Source organism: Molothrus aeneus, chromosome 7 (assembly GCF_037042795.1).
Source record: "Molothrus aeneus isolate 106 chromosome 7, BPBGC_Maene_1.0, whole genome shotgun sequence".
Classification (NCBI taxonomy): Eukaryota; Metazoa; Chordata; class Aves; order Passeriformes; family Icteridae; genus Molothrus; species Molothrus aeneus.
This window is the reverse complement of record NC_089652.1, coordinates 8,432,559-8,447,652: the sequence shown is the minus strand read 5'-3', so window position 1 is coordinate 8,447,652 and position 15,094 is coordinate 8,432,559. Positions and strand designations below refer to the sequence as shown.

Sequence of the window (15,094 nt, the reverse complement as noted above, 5' to 3'; positions counted from 1 at the left end):
AGTAAGATTTTCTGAAATAGGAACTGCTGAATATATACCAGTTGTTGAACAACATAAATTAGTACTCATTGCAATCCATTTCTAAAGTATAATTTTCCTGCCTGCTAAAAGTAATCTCTCAGGATTTTCTTGTAAATAGAACAAACTTTCAAGTCAGAAAGATTGGTAGAAGCCTAAAGCAAGTTTAGAGCAAGGTTTCTCTTGATTCATAGTACAAGTATACAGTTGGTATAATATTTAAGAATGACAGTGCTGTCTTTCAGTACTGCTGCCCACAATACTTGGAAATATATCCTTTCAGAATGTGAAGGCATATCCTCTGCGAAGTACCCAGATAAATCAGTTCACCCTTGGCTGTAACTAAACGCTGTCTAGTGACTTGTGATCGACAGGGCTTTACCCTCTGACAGCCAGATTCATTGTTGGGACAGCAACCAATCGTCGGGTTTGACGACATGAGCCTAATCAAAGTTGGAGTATAAAAAGCCCCCCTTGGAATATATAAGGTACACCAGTGTGGCAAGCTTCTCTCAGATTGCATTTGCTTTCACGGATCTGTTTAGTACTGAAAGGGAAAGGGGGAGGGGGAAAAAAAAGAAGGCAAAAGTGCTGCACTGAATGTGAGATCATGCAAAAGCTAGTGCTCTATGCTTCTATTTACCTGTTCATGCTGATTGCAGTTGATCCGGTGGCTCTTGATGACAGTAGTCAGCCCACAGAGAACGCTGAAAAGGACGGACTGTGCAATGCTTGTATGTGGAGACAGAATACAAAATCTTCCAGAATAGAAGCCATAAAAATTCAAATCCTCAGCAAACTGCGTCTGGAACAAGCTCCTAACATTAGCAGGGATGTTATTAAACAACTTTTACCCAAGGCTCCTCCACTGCAGGAACTGATTGATCAGTATGATGTGCAGAGAGATGACAGTAGCGATGGCTCTTTGGAAGATGATGACTATCATGCCACCACCGAAACGATTATCACAATGCCTACAGAGTGTAAGTAACCCTGCTTCTTTCGCCTCCCACTGCTCCTCTGAGAGAGTTGTCTCCCTGCTGTAGAGGCACACAACTCCTCCTCAGGCTCTCCCAACAGGCTGCTGGCTGAAGTCTGCTGGAGGGAGGGAGGGAGGAGAGCGTTATTTCTAAAGAATTTGAGCCAGGTTCAGATGGCCGTGTGGCAATCCTTTGTTTTACTGTTCGGTTTTCGGCTCCTTATAATGTGTGTGCCCTGTAGCACTTAGGATTTGCCCATTGCCTTAGAAAGCAAAGGGAGATCTGCAGTTCAGTCAACTTCGTTATCTGCAGCACTCGGGGCATTTCCTCTCGCAAATATAAAGTACAAGTGCAGATAATGAGAGAACTAAATTTTTGTGAGGGAGGTTTCACTGGCCAGTATTTTTAGAAGGAATAGAAATCAACAGAAATGCAGCTTAGAGCACTACACCTACCTAGCTGCAACATGCTACAGCAAGTGCAAGCAGAGAGTTAAATTCTTGCCTCTTTGCTGATCCCATAAACTAGCACCACCCACCTCAGAGTTAAAACTATATATTTAAAGCAAATATGTGTGTAACAGATTAAATGTAAAAATGTCCGTGCTATAGCAATCAGCTCATGTAATCGTGCCAAGGAAGAATGAAGGCATTTACTGAATGAGCAGATTCTGAGTTGTCTTCTGAGTGCTAAACATCTGCTATGCCTCCTATCAAGTATCTTTTGCACAGCTAATACTGTAGTATCTTATGTTCTTCATCAGCTAAAGTATTCGACTATGGCAGCTGTTTTTTTAAATAACACTTATGAATATGATGTCAAAAAGGAAAAATATGACAGGACATATAAGGCATGTTAGCAGTTACAGATATCATTGTGATATGCAGACTAGAATAATATCTGCTGCTCTCACCAGCTAAAAATGAACCCACAGATGAAAAAGTAAATTTTTCAGTGAAATTTTTCAACTTAGTAATTATTAAGATGACACTTAATAGCATTATTTTACTGCAGCCTTATAACAAAGCTGAGAGCTGAGGTCTGCCTGCATTTTTATTCCAGACTTTTATGTTCTAGGGTTTATAACTATTTTTAATCAAACAGCTATACATTTACAGTGACTGAAGAAAAGTCGTTGTATTTCACTGCTCTGAGTTCATTTCCTACTTATAAAAAGCCCCTGAGCTATTTTAAATGCACTAAAGAGACAGGTATCTTAAGTGATGAGATTTATGAACGTTAAAGTCCTGCACCATTTAGGATTAGTACGACCCATTTTATCCTGGCATGGAAAGATATTGCCATGACTAGGTATGACAGCTGCATCGTAGGCTACAGGAAGGAGGAACGCAGCACTGCACGTGACTTTCCTCTAATATTATTCAAATGAAAACAAAATGATCCTTATATTAATCCCCTCAATTATTTTCTTCCCACTGAGAAGAGAAATGTAAGTGTTTGTGCAGTTTGCCCAGGGCTGTAAAGTCTGCAGCAGGCTGAGGCATTTGAGTAAATTAGAAATAGCTGGATCACCACACACATGTTGAGTCAGCTTATGCAAAGTTGCTATTCTGCATGCTTTATGAAGGTCCTCAGGAGGTGACCAGCAGAAGTGAATTGGTAGTAGGTGATAGAGTAATTTTGTTGACATCCATTAAAGTTTCTGTAGTGTGTAAACCATAGAAAATGAATTAAGTTAAATCCACTTTGTTACTGATACTCTTTATAACGTATTGTAATATTTTTATACAGTCTGAAAAAAATAGTCAGGTTTATATTTGCGTTTTTTCTTGTTCCCTGTTCAGTAATCTGTTCTTTCCATTCATTTATAGCTGATTTTCTTGTACAAATGGAGGGAAAACCAAAATGTTGCTTCTTTAAGTTTAGCTCTAAAATACAATATAACAAAGTAGTAAAGGCACAATTGTGGATATACTTGAGGCAAGTCCAAAAACCTACAACGGTGTTTGTGCAGATCCTGAGACTTATTAAGCCCATGAAAGATGGCACAAGATATACTGGAATTCGATCTTTGAAACTTGACATGAACCCAGGCACCGGTATTTGGCAGAGTATTGATGTGAAGACAGTGTTGCAAAATTGGCTCAAACAGCCTGAATCCAATTTAGGCATCGAAATAAAAGCTTTTGATGAGAACGGACGGAATCTCGCTGTAACTTTCCCAGGACCAGGGGAAGATGGATTGGTAAGTCTATTTAGAAAAATCCCATTTCATTGAAAAGCATTTAAACTCTGTTTTAAAGATAAAATGGATGCATTGTTTAGGAAGAGGAAGACAAAAGTTCTGTGTACCCAATTCTTTCATTCTTTGCTCTCTGATCATGCCAAAAATCAACAGCTTTCCTCTGCCTCTGTTTCCCTATCTAAAAAATTGAGAGAAATTGCAGTATTTCAGAGAGACATAGCAAGGCATTAACTAGAAAAGGTTTTGGCAATTACTGATAGATGATGCTATCAAAGTTACATTGTTTTCAATTTTGAGAACAAATACTGCTTGATAAGCAGCTATTTCACATAAAGAAAAGTCCTTAGAGTCTTTCACTGGTTAGGAAAGATTCCTCCAATATTGCTGAGAGGCAAGGGAGTTCCTACATACTCTCTATGCATATATTATCTATTAACAACAAAAAATATCTCTTTATGAAGGTGAGAACAGATCTTCTTCATAATATTAAGTTCTTTACCTTTCAGTATTTGGTAGAGTGTATCATTCTACCAATTAGAAGCATCTGAATAGAGAAATTCTGCTTGATACAATAATTGAGTCGTGATGATAAGAAAGTTCACAAAGTGGTTTGTTTCTATAAGAAGAGATGAACAAATTAAATCTGAAACGTACCTACAAGTACACCTGAAATAAACCTGAAACTACAGCATTTCCCTTGCTATTTGTTTCTGTAATCACTATTCATCTACAACCTATACAAATTTCTATACTTATCACAACCAAGTGATACCTCCTTTTGCATAAAGTATGAAGAATATTATTCTACTTCTGTGTAGTAGATGGATCTCTTGATCATTGAAACAGAAAAATTTAGGTTGGAGAAGATCATGGTGTCCAACCATATTTATGCAACATTTAACTTCACAGCAGTATAATATAATAAGTGTTTAAAAGAAAAACTCTGAGATATCTTAATTATACATCCAATATAAATGTGGATCTCCTGTATTTGGAACAGGCCAGCTGGATATCATGATCAGGAATGTCCTCACCACCTCCATCCATTCAGATGATGATACATACTAACCCATGGCTATCATAATTTATAAATAAACATTTCAGTGGCAGAGCAGGGTTAGAGGCACAGCTGATAATGGGAGAGGAAATCTCTCTTCCCCCCAGCTCCTCTCCAGCAGCTCCCAGTACAGGGGTGCTCCTCTCACCAAACACCTCCCTATATAATTTACCTTTGGAAATGGCACTTCCAGCAGCTCCACAGCTCACAGGGAAACAGCTTGAGAGGGAAACCTGCGTAACAAAGTTAGCTGGGCTGTTATTCCTGAGAAATGGTCTCCATGGGATGGTCCCATCAGTGCTGAACCAACTCACGGGGCAGAAATCAGTGTGTGGAAGGCAGCAACTTTGGGAACTGAATTTGCAATTCTGGGGGTTGCAATTTCCTTCTAGTCCCAGTTGGTGACTGTGGAAACACACCTTCCGTAGGAGGCATGTGGCTCAGGGATCTGCCAAAAGTACATTCCTGGCCACAGGACTCTTCCAGGAGTTAAAATATTTAGCTGCCCCTCCAAATTCATTCAGTCATAGAGTCATTCAAGTATGGCAGCAATAGAGGAGCAACTTTTGTCCTCCTTGGTCTGGACAAAAAAACTTTCCTTGATATCCAGAAAGCCTGAATTCAATATGATTTTTAGGAAGGGAATTTCAGAAGGACTCACAACAGCTCTTATTATGGAGTTTAAAACAAAGTAAAAAAAATCCACATCAAAAGTAAAAATCCAGCATCCTCCAAATTTCTGAAATGTTCTTACAGCAGTTAAACAATGTAAGCACTGAGACAGTGGTGATTTCAGGGACAAATACTCAGATATTAAAGCTCTGTATAGAGAAACAGCAGGGAAATGCAGAGAGAACTATAAGAGAATTGCAGGTCAAATTTTGTTTGCAAACATCACTTCAGAATATCAATTTGATACATCTACATCTGAAATATTGTTTGCATGTTTTTAGTGAACTTGGGCTTACCTCAGAAATGATTCCAATTCCTTCTCCTCTTCTCACAGAACCCATTTTTAGAGGTCAGAGTTACAGACACACCAAAACGGTCCCGCAGAGATTTCGGTCTCGACTGTGACGAGCACTCGACAGAATCCCGATGTTGCCGCTACCCGCTGACGGTGGATTTTGAAGCTTTTGGCTGGGATTGGATTATCGCTCCTAAACGATACAAAGCCAACTACTGCTCCGGAGAATGTGAATTTGTGTTTTTACAAAAGTACCCGCACACCCACCTGGTGCACCAAGCCAACCCCAGGGGCTCGGCAGGCCCTTGCTGCACGCCCACCAAGATGTCCCCCATCAACATGCTGTACTTCAACGGCAAAGAACAAATCATCTACGGCAAGATACCAGCCATGGTTGTAGATCGCTGCGGGTGCTCATGAGATCCTCACCAGATCCCACTGCTTCACACATCATGGAAGCTACCAAATAAAAAGGAAAAAAAAAAAAAAGAGAAAAATAGAAAAATTATACCCCCTCACCATTCTCTCAAACTGTGAAGTCACGTACACAAGGCATTGCCGACCTCCTGCGTGCTACCAGCAGCAGTTACAGAACGTGAACTAAAGGACAACCTGATGGCTGCTTGTGAGCCAGCAAAAGAGAAAAGCTACAATCAAAATTACCGGATTTAATCCACAAAGTTCTTACATTATGAGGGAATCAATATTCAGTCATTTGGATGCAAATTTATATGCAGGTTTCAGTACACATTGGTAATCAAAAGCAAGCTCCTTCTCACCTGAGGACAGAAGGAGCAGGCTTTTAGGTTCCTTTCTTCACAGCTTCACTTAGTATCATATTTACAGGAACATATATACCGGTAACATATACACCACTACACAATACCACCAGAATCATCCTTAAACACTTGAATATATAGTGCAGACTTGTGAAATTTATCAGATGAAATTCCACGCAAATGGACAAACCCTGAAATTAGGGATGGCATAGTGTATTTAGCGTGTTTCCATTCCTTTTTCTCATTAGTATGTTAGTAATCAATGGCAATGGTGCTACGTAAGCAGGCTGAATAAATAGAAAGATAGTTATATAAGTGAAAGAATTTAGGCTTAATAACGAATTTTCCCTATCCTCAGGTACACTATTCAACATTCTCAAGAAATAGATATTTTTTAAATGAAAAGGAATACTTTTCTAGACATAGAAAAACAGAAGGCAGCAGAGAAATCAACATTCAAATTGCAATCCCACATTTTAACCTGCCTTTGCAACATTACCGTTTGCACTATGGTAAACCAATGCAAATAGTTGGTTGCTACAGATATTGTTTAAAAACCACTTTGATATAACTGACTTGTGTAATATGTATGCATCAATATTTTGTAAATAAATGTTTATTTTTTAGTCACTGTTGGTATATGTTCATCACGAAGAAAAGAATGGCTTTAACCTGTACTTTAGTTTAATAAACAAACCCCAATATTCTCTTCATAACAAATTTTCTGGATTTTAACACAAATAATATGTAGGAACAATGCAACAAAGTAATCCATATGTTGAGAATTATTCTACATTTTATATGTTTTTTACATTGGTATGAGCCATCTAGGATAAATGATGGCTGTTGACATGTTTATAAGGTTCTTTGGGTTACTGTTTTTATGGTCATTTTGATCCACAACTGAATTTCCATATTTTGAATGTTATGTTCATAAATAATAATGATATCACAAAAGATTGCTATTAAATGCATTTTATTATATTTAAAAGTTTGCAGCAAAGTATTTTCTGTATTTGAGTAAACATAGTACATGGATTTCCACACAAATTCTGTACATTTTCCTCATAGTAAAAAATTGTTAATTGAAATTAAAAAGATCTATTTACTATAAAGTCCATTTTATTTCACATGTGAAATAGAACTGATAAACCAGGTGTTTGTTAAGACAACACAATCACTGTTAAAACACCTTCATGTTAGTATGATGCACGTTTTTGTTATATTTCATAAATCAGTTTTGAATTTTCCTTTGTGTAAAACCACCCTAAAATTGCAAAACTGCTTGATTTTCTTCCCTTCCTCTTTTATATATTTTCTGCCTTGGTGGTAAATATTTTGTATTGATTTTTTTTTTTACTTTTAAAAAAATTTGTATGTAAGGACATTAAAACTTAAAGCTTGAGTGATGAGGTTTGAAATTTAAAAGCAAACAGATTTTCTGCAATTTCTTTTGAATGATTAGGAGTTCTGCTAAAGCTGTGTCCAGGCATCAAGCAGATGTTCAGCTTCTCCCGATACAGTTCACCAGAGCAGGTCCCTGGGGCCCTTAAATACACTTTCAATTTAGTTTCCCACAAAACACCATCAGACTAAATAAAAAATCTGAAAGCTTTTGGAATACAGACTCTCAGTGAAGCCACAAGAATTAGAAGTACAACGCAATTCCCCTCCTAAACAAAGTTACAGAAGTAAGGGAGAAATCCTCTGTTTGTTAAAGTCAATGGCAAAACTTCCACTGGCTTTAACAGAGAGCAACCTTTTGCCCTCTGACTTTTAACTCGTGACATTCAGGCACCAAGCAGTGCCATCCTGCTCATGTGAACTATCAACAGCATCTCCTTGCATGAGGCTCTTAAACCATTCAGAGACTTCCAATTAACTTCCATATACCCTGTAGCTAAACATTCACTGCTTTAATTGGGCCAGTTCATATAGCAACAGCTGCAGAGATGCAGCAGCGTGGATTTTGCAGATAGGGAACAAAACATATTCCCAGTCTGCACCAAAGTCCAGTCACAACACCTGCAGGATTGTTTTTACTCATGATATGCAAATTATTCATAATGCAAATTCATTTACCTCCACACAAGTGACATCATTAGCTGCCAGGTAATAACTGTACCCTGCACAAAGGCAGTACAAAAGTGATGGAATTTTTTATTCCTGGAATCAATTAAAGCAAAATTAAAGCAAGAAAAGAAGTAGTATGAATTCCAAAAAGCATCTACTCCAACCGGCACCCCATCTTGATACTCAGACAAATTCTATTCCATGTAAATTTTATGCAGTATGTGTCTTTTATATTTTGCCAAACTTGAAATGATCATAGAGCAATTATGGCTCCCGAGATTTAATATTGACCTTACAGATAAGTGGCTACTCATGGAACATGCTGTGGGCTTTGATCTTGTGGATTTAGCTGCTGAATAGCTCATTATTAATGTGTTTATTGACAATCACTTTAAGATATGTCAATTATTCCTTCTGTTCGTATTGTTACATCCTTTTATTTGCAAGGCTCAGGTCTGAGACTTCAGCAGCATTTGTGAATACTTTGTACAGCTTTCAAACCTCACTGCTAAGCTGTGTATTCAGAATAATGAAAATATCCAGTGAGGGATGATGTGTCAGAAACAGCATCATTTCCTTGCCTGGCATCCTAAGAATCCCAAGAGGAATGAACCAGGTAGAGTCCATCTTTCCAAGGCAGTGTCCAAGTGCCCCAAGATGCACATGCACACCTGCAACAGGGCAGTTCCTCATCTCTATACTGCTCCAGTTCTTCCCCTTGGCTCTGCTGCCCAGCCCTTTCTCTCCCAACATAAGCCAGTCCTTTTCCAGGGCTGTTTGACCCCAACCTCCTACCCAGTTTCAGTTACACTGTAACTCGAGTAGCAATTCCCCTCCCATTTCACACAGCATCTCCCATCCCATCCCACCCCAGACTCTTGCCCTAGAGCCCCTTTTGCAGGGGGAACAGCCCCCTGCAGTACCGCCCCCTCCTGTACCTTAAGCAGATCCAGTGCATCCTGCTCCTGCTGGAAGCTGTGGTTAGGGGAGAAACCTTCCAATGTGCTCAACAGAGCCTGTGGGGAATTTAACAGCTGAACACAGAAGTCATCACCACTGAGTGTAAATGCACTGCAACTTTTCACAGATGGGCTGTTTTGCTAAATATGAGCAGATTTCAAAGGAAGAGCTAAAGGCCAAATCCATTCATAGCTTTAGGTAGCTTTTTCCTCAATTCTGTGGAGTCTAGGTTTGGAGTTTGTGGTTGTTCATTGGGCATTTGGGGGTTTTTGAAGGTTTTTTTGTGTGGTTTCTTTTTAATTCAGACCTTAGATGCGAATGACCTATTTTGGCTGAACGTCTCAAAAAATAAATCTGCTTGAGATTAGGTTTGGACAGCTCAGTCCAGGCAGATAGATTTTGTTAAAGCTGCAATATAACAAAGCAGGTTATTATAATCTGAAGCATTGGGTGGACAAACTTAAAAACCAAAATATCCTACCTCAACTTATAAAGTTAGTACCTTGCAGTAAAAATAAGTTAGGAAACAGTACATAATGGGAGGCACAAGCTAGAAGCTTTACAAACAATCCTGTACCTATGTAACTTAGCAAAATTGTCAGGAAGAACCTTAGGGATGTGTTTTAACTGACTCAAGTTAGCTCTGTACTTCCACTTGAGCTTGCTCCCAACAATGTTAACTGCAGCAAGTAGGTATCTATACACTGATTTAACACCAGCAATGAAACCAGTAATGCAACTGCATCTGCTTTTCTGTCAAGTCTTCCCCGGCAAGAAGTAAGACTACAACTCTAGCTTGAAATGCAAGTGTAACATGTTTGAATCCATAAAAATAAAATGTTAACAACTCTGGAAACACTAAACCTCCAATTCTCCCATTAAGTTTATAAAAGCCCTGACAAGATTCAAAGGAAAAAGTTAGGGCTGCAGGCCAATTTCTAAATTTGAATAGGCAAGAAGTACAGCTCTGTTCACTCTTGGCTACTTCTAAATAATCTCAAAAAAAAAAAGTGATAGTGCTAACATCTGTTGTAGTAATCTTGCAAAACAAAAAAGAAAATGGAGAAGTGCAAATGTACAGCTCATTTAACAGTGAATGACTCCAATTAATTACTAGGTGCATTGATAAATTAAACAGAATTATTCTCTTTGGTGGCTAGGCAGTGAATTTGAGGAATGAAGAACTACTACAGTGACTATAAAACAAAAAAACTGCCTGTTTTTATTGCTCCAGAATATAGATGAGAACAAGTAATGAAGCCCTCTGTAGATGAGGTATCAAGATCAGCAACAAGCCTTGCAGCATTTTGGGTGTAAGTCTGGCTAATTCTCACCAGCCTTAGCCACTAAGGCTCTCTGAGGGTACAGGAAGAACTGTTCCTTTCCTTATGGACGTAACTCTCCCACTATACATGCTTTCAAAGCAGTGCTTTCAGAAAATAAAAAATAGCTTAGTGTCCATGAGTCAGCTTGTGATCTTGAACTGGTGTTCCTAGAGACTCTGTGCTCTAAATCTTATTATGAATCAAAAGTAGTCAGTGGTCCTAAAAGCTGTTGCAATTTCTCCCCACAGAAATGCCTTTCACCTACAAGTCAATAACCAAGTTACATTTCAAACCTGTAGCTTTTCCATTATATTTATCATACTACTTCTGTACAAGAGAATCCCTCAAGAGCTGAGAGCATTCACCTTGAATGAATTCCACCTGTGGAAAGGCAGAGGAACAAGCCCTGGCTCTGCACTTCCTTTCCTGTTACTCCTGATGAAGCCTGTATGGCCTTGGGTGAGATCTTGTTAGCAACTCTAGTTAGGAAAGAATAAAAAGGCTTGGTTTGGGCATTATGTTCCATGTTTCACCAGTAAAATTACCAGGAGCACTTAAAGGTTATGATGGTAAGGGAGGAATACCTGGGAAAGCATTATGGATCGTAAACAGCTTCTATTAAGTTTAAAAAAAAGCAGTTTGGGAGACAGCTGCAACACAAACAGGACAATATACTGAAATCATGTAAGGTGTAACAGTCATTGTAAAGCAGTCATGTGCTAACAGTGGTCTGCTTCTATGCATTTCAAGGAGCTGAGTACAATAAAAATGTGAAATTTAAAGCAGTTAAATAATTTAAGGGATGTAACCAAGGCAGCAAGAAAGATTTTATCTTCCCAAATCCAGGATGATATTGAAGGCATTTGCTAAACTTTTACTCCTCTATCTTAAGAATGCTTAACATGAAAAGGTCTGCTCTTTGCCAAAATTAAAAGATGTTTCACAGCAAATCTAACTTTAGTATAATCTGTTTCATCATAATTTGAATATGTAGCTATCTGAAATATAATTACTCATAACTTGGCTAATAGCTGCAGATAAGGTTCATAATTCATGCACTCTTTCTGCAGAAATCCTTATTAGTTTTTTACCTAGGAGAGGAGCAACTACCCTCGAACCAAGCCATAGTATCCGGGAATTTGAGCATTATTTCAGGGCACTTTGTGGCATCCAATTAGGCATTCTTAAGCACCATACACAACAGCATGAAGAGCAAAGATTTTCTTTACTCTTTATCATCTGTGCATTTGAAGAAGAGGTTTATTCTGATTCCAAACAGCAATCATCTCTCCTACTAATATTTTCCCCATCATTTTCCCCCGTTGTTATCCCTCAAACCCGGCAGCGCTGCCACCGAAGCAGCAGAGCGAACACCTGGCTGTCACGCATTATGGCATCAGGTTGCAGCGCCAGGTGGTCGGAGGAGCGGGAGGCACGTCAAACACATGCCTTCAGGCTGAGCTCAGCTGCCTACTGTATGCTGCTGTCATGTGGGAAAGCTCGGCCTAGGTGCTGGTCCAGGGCAAAATGCCCATGGCTTCTCTGCTGTAGGTGACACCTACCACCACTATGAGCTCTCTGCTCACTGTGCTGCTCACCCGCCGTGGGGTGGGACAACAAATCTCACAGGATTCCACTCATGATCACTGTGAGCCCAGAGGTACCAAAGAAGATGGGTCATTCTGACAAACAGAATAACTTCATCATAACTGAGTCTTTTCCTTCTAGAAAGGACTTATTCTAAGAGCACCCTAAAACTGGGCTTTTCCCCAAGGCAGAAGTGTTCCTCTCATCATATCATGACATGCAGCTGCAGCATCAGAATTTTATACTCTGACCTGCAGTCAGATCTTACAGACCTGAGTCCTCACAACACCATGTATCAACATCACCAACACACTTGATAAATCAAACTAATAATATTTATTGAACCTGGTTTTTGCTACCATGGTTTTTGATACCATCCCATTTACAATTACACCATTTGCCTAAGAAGATAGAAAAGGCAGCTACTCAAAATATTCTCTTTTGAGGCCACTGTGTTATCTCCGAAATAGTCTCAGCATACCTGCCTTGGTTTTTTTTTAATAGCTTGTGACTTATTTATTATTTTGTACTGCTGCACAATTTCTTTGTACTGTGTATTTTCAGTTCTCCAATACCTTACCAAACCTGGGAATACTACTAAAGCATCCTCACAGAACTCTCCTCTGTTTTCCAAGAGCATCTTACTCTTATTCCCAAACAACTGTCTCAACTTTTCAACCAACACAGATCTAGACACAAGCTCTAGTTACTACAAAATTATAAGCCCAAAGCTGACTATCCCCTTAGGGATGAATGTACTGATTTATATTTTAAAATTACAATCCTAGGAACATTTTAAAAAACTAGAAAAGGTATTTTTTCAAAAAAGCACTTTTCCATCTTAATCATTATTTTAGCAGGGTATTGCTCTGGAAATGGATCCTACACCAAGTGGGACCTTTTACCACAACTTTCTTTTCATCACAGTGATACCCCTAATGCCTTGCCTTTATCAATGTACTCATGTGAAGACTACTGGCCTTAACAAAATGCTTCAGAAATCTGTAGCTGTCCTTGACTGCTCACTTCTTTACACCCACTGCACTTGTACAAGACCTCTCATCTGAACAGAGTTGTAGTAATTGCTACTACCATGTGAACACGAATGACAATCCTCACGGATAAAATAAAAATTGTGTCTATAGAAGGCACAGTGCAATCCTCAGCACCCATTGTTTGGGTTGGACATGGCTGAGTTTCAGGTCTTCAGCAGAAAAACAACTGAAAATTGATTCCACAAATTTCTCTTGACTATGATTAAGAAGGAGCTTAGTTACAACAAAATGCAATTACTCAGTTTTGGCCACGCAGCCTTCATGAGGCTTTTCCAGATCCGCTCCCACGGACCCTAATTCTGGTTTGGAAGCCAATTGTTCCTTGGCAGCGTTGCCATGGATCTCACTCAGAGATTTAGCAACACATTCTCCACCAGCTTACAGCAAACACCAACGTCTGCAGCTCACCCACAGCTTGCTTATACCACAATTTGGAAGTTATCCATATTAGAGCATGCCCATGATTCCCTTCCACAGGGAGGGTGGAATGCTGTGCCACATGAGACTGAGTTCTTGTAGCTGTACCTGACACTGCATTTTCACAACAAGTGCCAAAACACAAAGTCATACACAGGCAGAAGGAACTGGGATTTTCCAGGCATTTGCAGAGCCACTGGGATCAAACTGATGTCCCCACCAAGGGAGACATCATAGGTATCTGTTATGGAACATCTAAGCAGGAAATCAGGAAGCCTCCTTTAAAGAACGAGATGAAACTTCACAATTCCAGGTTAACATGGGAACTTTAACCACCCCCAGCACCTGCAGGAAAGGCAGTGCAGCAGGGCACCAGCAATCCTAGAGATTTCTGGAGGATGGCTGGGACTTTTTGCTGGCACTGCTATTCATGCCTCGGTAAGAACATAGTGACTCAGGGTACCTGCTCTGTCCCAAGGCATTCTGTGATTCTGTGACTGACACAGTAGGGGCAAAGGAAATGAGGGAGGCAGAATAACAGAGGAAAAGCTTTAGCAAAAATAAGATTCTGTGGCATCAACATGGACATCAGAATCAGGCACCTTGAATTGCCAATATTTTTGATTATCGCCACCATGATGACAGAAAAGTGTTTGCTGGATCTGAAAAGCTCCTGTTCCACTGCTTCTCTGACTGCACTGAAGCATCTCACTTTAAACTTGTATTCCATAGAGAAATACATTTCTGTTTGCTTTTCTCTTTGTTTAGGTTCTTTTAAGTATGGGGAAGCCTTCTAAATTCTGTATTTCTTTTCTTCTGGATGAATGCACTCTCAAGCTATGGGAGAACTCTCCTAATAAAGTACTACCACCTAATGTGGATAAATAATTAGATAGTACTTGAGGTAATGGGAGAATGGCACGGCCTCATTCAGCAGGGTGGAGGAGGAATATTATTTTCATGCTTTGCAATTAATTTTGAAATCTTCTCTCACCATTCTTCAGTGGTGGAGATCATGAGACCCCCAACAAGCACCCCAACTCTGTAAGCTGTGTGGACTTCAGACAATAAAGAAACTGAAGTAATTTTTTTTGTAAAAATAATTACATTCTTTAAGGATTTTTAAAAAATATTGAACCTTTTCCAATAATGCTTGACCAGCCTAAATAACTGGAAGAATTATTGGCATTACTACTGAAACAAGTCACAAAAAAATTCTTTTTTTTCCCCTCTGCCCAGATGGTCATATTTAACCAAACAGGGAAATAATGAATAAAAACCCTTGGACTCAATAAGAAAATCCTGGACTGGAATCTGAATTTCATGACCATTATTTTACAAGTGAGACAAAAGTCTTAAATACCAGGTTTCAGTTGTGCTAAAATACTCAAGCAATCTTTATTCTATATATGTGGAAAGAATGTAAGAGAATATTGCCATTGTGATGGTTTGCTTTAACTACAGAGATTATTACAAATAGATGTATTTTATCCCAGGAATTTTTTGGGAATACCAGGAAACCCACATGAGCAAATGGATGGAAACACACAAACATTGATTTGGACCGCTATTCAGAAACCAGGAGCCTAAATTTCTTGTTGGATTTTTTCATTGTATGTCTTAGCCCCTTTTCCTTTGGCTATACCTGTTAACAACAAAGAAGTTCCACT

At 39.1% G+C, this 15,094-nt stretch overlaps 1 protein-coding gene across 1 annotated transcript; it reads left to right on the top strand.

Moving 5' to 3' along the window:
• The first annotated feature begins 628 nt into the window (after positions 1-628).
• On the top strand, positions 629-5,648 carry MSTN (myostatin). The gene is made up of 3 exons (XM_066553604.1): positions 629-1,001; positions 2,831-3,204; positions 5,268-5,648. Exons 1-3 carry the CDS (start codon positions 629-631, stop codon positions 5,646-5,648), a joined length of 1,128 nt encoding a protein of 375 aa, XP_066409701.1.
• The last annotated feature ends 9,446 nt before the right edge of the window (positions 5,649-15,094 follow it).

What these genes read in the sequence shown, in the direction of transcription:
- MSTN (XM_066553604.1), top strand. Translation starts at nt 629, where the DNA reads ATGCAAAAGCTAGTGCTCTATGCTTCTATTTACCTGTTCATGCTGATT. An exon ending in TATCACAATGCCTACAGAGT is followed by an intron (nt 1,002 to 2,830) that starts GTAAGTAACCCT and finishes ATTCATTTATAG; the next exon opens with CTGATTTTCTTGTACAAATG. An exon ending in GACCAGGGGAAGATGGATTG is followed by an intron (nt 3,205 to 5,267) that starts GTAAGTCTATTT and finishes CTCTTCTCACAG; the next exon opens with AACCCATTTTTAGAGGTCAG.